The sequence below is a fragment of the Poecilia latipinna genome, unplaced genomic scaffold (genome assembly GCF_001443285.1).
Source record: "Poecilia latipinna isolate Pla-1442-1.1 unplaced genomic scaffold, P_latipinna-1.0 Scaffold2465, whole genome shotgun sequence".
In the NCBI taxonomy this organism is placed as follows: Eukaryota; Metazoa; Chordata; class Actinopteri; order Cyprinodontiformes; family Poeciliidae; genus Poecilia; species Poecilia latipinna.
Genome location: NW_015115081.1, coordinates 1 through 8,151, shown reverse-complemented (window position 1 = coordinate 8,151; position 8,151 = coordinate 1). Strand labels below are relative to the sequence as shown.

The window sequence follows — 8,151 nt, the reverse complement described above, 5'->3', positions numbered from 1 at the left end:
GGTCTAAGACAACTGACCTGGCTGTCCCATCCATTGGTGTCCAGGCACCAAATTGTAAACCAACCTCCACTGTCCACATGCCGGTCGGTTTACCACTGATGCATTTTCTTTTCAAAGATACTGACCACTACAGACCCGAATCATCACACAAGAGTTGCAGTGTTGGAGAATCAGTCCTTTAGCCATCCTAATTTAATTTCTGTTAAACTCCCTAAAATTGTCACGATGGTCCATTTTTCCTGGTTCTAACACTTTAACATTGAGGACAAAATGTTCACTTACTGTCAAATATAGTCTTAATCAATTCACCTGGTGACAGAGTTGTTCCTTATTGCTATGGACATATTCTCAGGTTAGATGTCTCTGAGATATCATGAATTATTTTAGCCATTTACTTTTTTGCCACCTATTTCTTTTCAAAAATGTGTGATTTCATGCTTTGGATTACATTTTCACAACAGTTAATTATTTGCCAGGTCTTATATTCCCGTTCTGGCTGAAGAGAAATAATGGTTTTATTATTTTGCCAAAAAGAGCGGGGGGAGGGGATTACGTTCTGCGACATTTTTTGATTTGTTTGTTTGTCTGTGTTGTTTTGCACACCCTTGCCTTGCAATCTGAGACACCTTTGTGGTTTGGTAATGTGGCCATGTCTGCTCGTTCATCCATATGATATTATTTGGCATCGATCGAGCTGTCTCCTGTCTCCTCCTCCTACCCTCCTCCTCTCCACCTTTTCTTTGCCCCCGGCCAGGGACGCAGGGACAAACACAGAGAGTTATTCCCCCATTTCTGCAGGGTTTTGAATAATGCTGTAAGCCTGCCATTGCTACTTATCTTTTCTTCACTTGTTATTTTACTCTCATTTGTCTTCAGGTTCCTTTTTTTTTTCTTTTTTTCTTTATTCCCCTTTTGCATTCTCCTCTGTCTTTCATTTGTGTACCATCGTCAATTTCAATTTACGAGCAGGTCTTAATAGGACTATAAGAGATCGTTCGATGCTATTGATCTGGATGCCAGCACATCTTGACCACACCATACAAAAGCAAAGCAAAGGAGAAAGTAAAAAAAAATAATAATAATAATAAAATCACTGTTTTTATCATCGGACAAACACAACAGCTAACACTCTCAAATAAAGGAGACAGAAATACAAAAAATACATCACAGATCATTGATCAAAGAGCTGAATTCAGGAGACTGCAAATATTTGTGCTCTTTCAGGCAATGACAGCATCAACAATAAAGCAATGCCTGGTTTGCTTTTGATCTTGCACACCTTGGGGCGGACAGAACTGAATTTAGAGAAAATTAAGCAACTGAAAAATGCCCTTCATAAATCCAGGAATTACATCTGTTTTATATCTGGTCAATAGATATTTGTCTCTTTTTGATATCTGTAAAAAAAAAAAAAATAATTCTAAGATATTTTTACCACTACGATGTACTTGATTTGGTTTTGATCTCATAGTTTAGCATAAATTAGAAATGGGGGGGAAAATGATAATAAAAAAATCTGAATTGTGTGACGTGCATTCTTCTTTGCTAAAAAAAAATCCCTAAGCTCAGTCAGACTTTATAAAGAATGTCTATGAACATTAAGTTTCAAGTCTTACCACAAATTCTCTACATTTAGGTCTGGAATTTGGCTGGGCACTTCTAATGAAATGTAATTTGATCAAAACCATTCCACTGAAACTTAGGATGCTTGTTCTGCCTAATGGTTTAGTTTGACCTTGTAGCAAACTGCAAATGGCACTTTCAATAACTATTTCTGAAGGCAATTGGTTGCACTGGATATTATTTATTTTATCTATAAAAAAGATAAAAGAAATGGAAAATAAACACTTATAAGATTTAGGTTTGTGAAAAGATTTGAAGCCTATGTTTCATTTTCTTTGCACTACACAGTTTTGTGTTAGTATTGGTTTTTGTCTACATTAAAATAACAGCAAAATATATTGAAGTTAGTAGCTGTGATATATCAAAAATATAAAAAAAGGGTATGAAAACATTTTACAAGAGTGCACACATTCCCTCTAGCTCTGTGATACTATTTAACCTGTCAAGTTTGTTCATCTTGCGCTCACTGGAACGTCAAGTTGAAATCCGAGAAATCGCGTGATCATAAACAAAAGGAAGGCTGCTGATGCTGAGAAACTTCTTTTGAGTGACATTATTTCCTTTGCTGGATGAAAAGTTGACATAGGAAATAAAAGTATGACGTCCCATCATGTGGTGCCCAAATCTCCCGAGTGTTTTGGCGAAAGTCGGGACTGGAAAGAGCGAGCAGATTACGCATCTCAAGCTCTTCCAATCACTCAGTTTTGCCCAAAGAGACGCATCCCTGGCTGCTCTTCTCTGACCACGCCTTCGATCAATTATTTAGGCAGAAAACAAAGGTCTGCACACGGCCATTAATAATGGAGGCCGACAAAGGCACCGAGAAGGATGGAGGTTAGAAACAGAAGCATGAAGTTATAGGAGGCGAGCCTCACACACATTTTCTTCCTACGACAGAAGACGGCTGCAGGAGGTGGATGTGGTCAAGCCGCTGAAACGGGGCAAAGAGGTGCAGACGGACGCTGGTTAACATGTGTTCACGCAGACACGCAAAAACAGACAGAAATTAGACCTAGAAAGGGCTTGCACACACAAAACGTATCATGGAAACACCATTCCGGGACATTCTGTGCTGTTGTGTATCCAACATGACAAGTTCTTTTTGCGTCGAGTCAGATGGCGTGCCAGCGCGGCGGCGGCGGCGGGGGGGGATTAGAGGGCAAGTGAGAACGAGGGGATCTGCGATTTTCATGTTTAGCAAGTGTGTTCGATGCCCTATTCTTGATGAGCTTATTACTTTTTTTATTAAAAATATCTAATGCTGGAGCAAAATGGAAAAAGTAGAAAAAAAATGAAAAGAGAGATTTTGGAATAAAAGAGGAGGAAGCGGTGAAGGCGTGGGAGAACAGGAACATGCTCGAAATAGATGTGTAAAAGAGTGAGAATACAGAAAAAAAAAGCAGGTGTTTATTTGAGGAAGAACACCCACCTTTGTGGTCTTGACTTTGTTGCCCGTGCTGCAGCTCCATCCCGTGAGGTCCGGTAGAACCTTGCACTCCTCACCTTCCATACACGGCTGCATCTGACACCACCACTTTTGGGCTACAATGGAGGCTGAAAGAAGGGAGAGGTGTGGAAAGTCTCAGAGGTTTTGTTTCTCGGTCATGTGGCTTTCATGCACATTTTTACTTTTTTCTTTCTGTTTTTTTTTTTCTTTTTTTTTCTTTTGACGGTGCATTTGTGAATTTTGACACAACACTCTCCTGAGCCCTGCTTCCTTACAATCTTCACAAAAGTAAAAGTGTTTCTAAAAAAAAATAAAAAATAAAAAACTTGCAATCCAACACAGCAAGTTGAATTTTGGGCATATTAAAGAGTTTGGGTTGATAAGATAAACACTTGGTGGCTAATTCTTTATTGATTAGAGTAAGATTTTGCAGTCGAAAGTGACACAAATGAACCAGCTCAAATGTGAAGCACTGCATATGAAAAATGTAGCCTTTGTGATTGTTTCTTATACTAATTAAAGGCATTTTCTATCACTTCCATCAAGAAAGACAAATCCGATGCGTCTTTTATCGTTTGGTAAAATTTATTCCCTTTCCCCCAGCATGTCGGGACACAAGTGGCAGCGTTGACATTTTCAGAGTAAAAAACTTAATTGATTGCATTCTATGCAGTTTTTTATTCTAGTTATAGTTAAAAAAAAATCTATACATATATTGCAGTTTTATTCTTGACTTGTCTTAAGGAAAAAAAAAAATCCAGGGACAAGAAGATCAAAAGTTGCACTTTTGATCTTCTTGTCGAGACCAAAGTGAAAACCTTGAGAATCACAACATTATCTACAACACTTTTATCTCAATGAAAGCTCAACCAAAATCATGGAAAGTATCTGGTGAAGCTGGAAGTGCCTTCAGTTTTCTTTATTGAGGTCAATTGTGTTGTGAAAATACAGTAAATAACTTCTAAGTGTAAAAACAAACATGCAGGAATTACAAAGTGGCTACCTGTTAATCACAGAAATTACACATTTGAAAAATGTTTTTGGACATTCTTCACTCATTCACTTTTAGGAATCCTAACTACTATTATTAGATCTATTGGTGGTTTTTAAAGAAGTAAGTGTGTTTCCTAGGTGTTTTGTGCAACTGGAAAGTTTTCCAAGGTGCATCCACTTTGTTGTTTACTGTCTGGAAGCAGAGACTGGCCCCTCCAACCCTCAGTGGAGTAAAGTAGGCATAGCTAATGGATTAGTGGTGATGTGAAGAAAGTGCTTCTCTGAGAGCACATCAGCATTCAAACATGTTGGAGAAAAAAAAATCTTACTAAGCTGCAGTTCACTCTTTGTTTTTAGCTATCTTTAAAAAAGAAAAATTACTAGATGTGTTTTGGATGGACAGATAGATGGGTGTTTTATGAACAGCACTATATGCCACAATTTTGGAATTTCCATCCGTCCATTATCTTCCGCGGGGGTCGGTTCGCGGAGGCAGCAGCCTAAGCAGAGTGATTTTCTTCACCGCAGCTCCTTTGGGGGGAATCCCAAGTCATTTCCAGGCCGGCCGAGAAACGTATTCCCTCCAGCATATCCTGGAAGATCCAGGAGCGTCTCCTCTTTGTGGGACATTCCAGGATTCATCCTAAGCAGATGCCACCTCAACTGATTTCTCTCGACGTGGAGCTTTGAACATTTGAAAGTCGTCACAAGTTGGTGTCAAAAAGGTTTAGAAAAAGAATCCAGACATGTCTACAGGATGCGGGTCTCCTGCATCATAAAGGTTTTCTTCTTTTAATGTGGTAGCAATGTAGCAATATCTTGTTGCCAGTTAATGTTATTAAGCTATGAAGAAATTTCTTTGTCAGAAATTTTATTTTATTCTTCTGCTGCCTCAACAGTGACAAGCTTGTCCCTTTTATTTATTTTTTTTTGGCTTGGCTGAAACATTTCCTTAAAAATGCTCCTTCAACAAACGAGTGCTCTCCTGACATAACAGAAGTTCTGCCTCGTCATTTGTGACAAAATGCTGACTTTGCAGGACTAACCTGCCAGTGGCAAAAAAAAAAAAAAAGGGCTTTATTTCAGTCTACATTTTGACATCATTCTGCTACAATAGGAAAAATACCAATTTTCACTATAGAAAATAATTTATAAAGTTTATATCTCCGATTTTTGATTTATTTAAACACTTAAATGGCAGATTGTTAAGATCAGTCTGGTCCTGGTCCTTTGGGGAGGATATTATGTCCATTACTCATTGTAGGTATGATTAATAGGAATACCATTTCTCGTGGTTTATATTAAACATCAGATTACAGATAAAACTATTTAGAACTGAAACACGTTAAAATTTACATTAAGCATTCAAACATTATACAACCAGTCTCTAAAACATTGACCTCAACAGAACAACATCAGTCAGATCAGAAATCACCTAAGTCTCTCTCTCTCTGATTAACTTAAATCTATTTTTCATTATTTCAAATTTCAGGCACTATGATACATTCTGTTTTGTTTTTTTTAAATCTGCTATTGGCACTTATTACTGCTTCTTATGTTAGATCTGTCATTGTAAAGCTATTTTTGTGTTGGTAAAGAGCAATTTGTGATTTATCAATTATGCAAGGCGGTCTGACATTTAGATGTAGCAGTAATATTTGCCAGCCTGCCCTCAGAGACTCATCTCAGCAACTCCAGCGAGGAGCCGCAGGAGCCACAAGACCAAAGAGAGCCTTGGGAGAAGAGAAGAACCAAAAACTTCTACAACAGGTTTCTTATCAAAGACAGATTATCCCTCTCTGGCCGCCTGGTGAGGGCCACACTGCAATCAGACTGAACACCGGCGTAACATTTTTCCTGGCCGGATTAGGGCTGCATAGTCGACCTTCACAACATTCCACATTGTGTTTTTCAGGTTTTGCACCTTTGTTGTAAGTAGTAGCTTAATTAAATGTAGAAAAAGATAAACAAACAAACATCTGTACTCTGTGGACATGACTCGCAGGCATCACGTCAGATTTTAGTGTGCAGTATCGAGTATTGCTGAGAAAAGCTCATACTCTCAAATTATTCATTAAAGTAGATCAATTCACATTTCCTCAGAGGAGTTTAATTGTATTTTGTATGACTGCAGAAAATTCATATGCAGAGAACACGTATTTGACAGCAAAAGAAACAAAAAACTCGAGGGATGGTATGAAAAGAACCGAGGCTGGAATAAACACATTTTATTTTCAAGTCCCAACAATGTTTCCTGCTGGATCTCACAAACCAAACAGGGTTAATAAGGTCGACAGACTGACGATGGGTCCAGTAGAACCAGTTAGCATCGCGGTCCAGGAAACCATGCCTGACTGTTTCAGTGTAAGAGTCCGTGTTACTATCCGTATCTTTTTTCTGATACCGTCTGTGTTTCTTTTTTTGTTTGTTTTTTTCTGCATGGCTCTGGTATGAAAACTTTGGTGAATTCCTGCACCCTAAATTCTAAAGTCTTTGTATCCTCTTGTTTTGTTTTGTTTGTAGTTCTGGAGTTGGGAAATAGGACCAACATTCCTGGATATTAATGAAAGAGAAGACTTCTTTTTTTATTTTATATTTATGTTGAAAAGTTAAATGTGGAACATCTAAAACCATTTACTACAGGCTACACAAAGAAACGTCACAATAGTCCATATCTTCTGTCACTTCTATCACTTTGCAATAATGTACAACTATTTTCCTAACTCAATTCAACTTTTACTTGTGCCAAATAAGAACAATAAAAAAGTTTAATAAAGACTGGGAGCTGTGTCACAAGAAAAACAAAAACACAGTTACATAAATTAGGCGGCTGAAGTTCCAGAAAGCAATACCGAACACTAAAGTGGCACTAACTCCTCTGTAGCTTTACTGCCAACGCACACATGGGATGCATAAATAGACTGCTGCTAATGCAGGGTAAATGTCAGGCAGCACTGTATACATTAGTTCAGTATTTCTCCCAGAGTCACACTGCGAGCACAGCCTCTGTGCAGCGCAGTGAAATAACAAAACGGCAGCTCTGCTCCAACGTCACACCCAGGAAGTGGGAAAAAAAACCCTGTAAAAACCATAAATAGTATTTTTCTTCAGCACTCCTCAAATCATGTGTTCGTCAGGCACACAGAATTCGCAGATTCATTAGAGTATGCACGAACCTCACCCGTTCAGCACAACTTACCATCAACACAGGAGGGCATCGCCCGAGTGGTGCCGGCAACCTGGCCAGGGAAACAGGAGCATTTGACAGTCTGAGATCTCTCCTCAATCTTGTTCTTGTTGCAGCAGCGGTGGGCAGCAATTACCTCGCATGTTCCTGCCTTTACGTGCACTGTGAGGGAAAAAAAAAGGAAATTGTGAAAATGAGCTCTTTCCCTTCCAACTTTTAGCATCCTGTAGTTATTAGGATAAAAATGCATGTGGATGGAAAGTTGGACTGAATCAACTGCCTCTATTATACTGAATAATGAAATACATTTGCCAGGTTGAAGAAGTCGACAACTGAGTCAGTCCAGCACAAACCATTATCTCAATTAATACACACAAATATGGCAATATATTTGCTTCCTGAGCGGCAACCAGGGTTTCAGTTTGTGAAGTCGTGGCGAAAGCATAGATGAAGTCTTTTGCAGCTCTGCAACATGCATGCAACATCTACCAACATTTACACAGGATTAAAATGCTTTGTTTTAGTGTCGCTCTTACATCTTTACAGTACAAACACAGGTCGGATGTGAAAAGCCTCTTTGCAGCTTTTGCGGCTGACAATTTCTGTTTATATTTACGTGCACACACATTTCAAACAGGCTGGCATGTGCTTAATTAACAACCAGACCAGCCCTGAGCACAGAAGTCCCTCGAGTCAGGCACGAGAGAGGGGAACAAAGAAAGGCGCTCTATATTTGAAGATTTGTGATGTCAACATATGGCCCTTTCATATAAGCCTTTCATCAAATACATGAAAATGTCAAGGACAAACAATAAGGCCTGTCAGGAACTCTGTGTTTAAGTATGCAGTGTGTGTGTGCCTTTGCAATTGTTGCACAGGCTATGTAGCCTGTGCAACAATT

The 8,151-nt window shown here is 38.9% G+C and overlaps 1 protein-coding gene across 1 annotated transcript in view; it reads right to left on the bottom strand.

Annotated features, from left to right (window-relative positions):
* The window catches only part of LOC106937909 (protein FAM19A2-like), a 14,841-nt gene extending 7,368 nt beyond the window's left edge, over positions 1-7,473 (bottom strand). The window contains exons 1-2 of the mRNA XM_015019652.1: positions 7,263-7,473; positions 3,053-3,177 (exon numbers count right to left, since the gene is read on the bottom strand). Coding sequence (XP_014875138.1) covers positions 3,053-3,177; positions 7,263-7,473 — 336 coding nt within the window. The remainder of the gene's footprint in view (positions 1-3,052; positions 3,178-7,262) is intronic.
* Between the last annotated feature and the right edge of the window lie 678 nt (positions 7,474-8,151).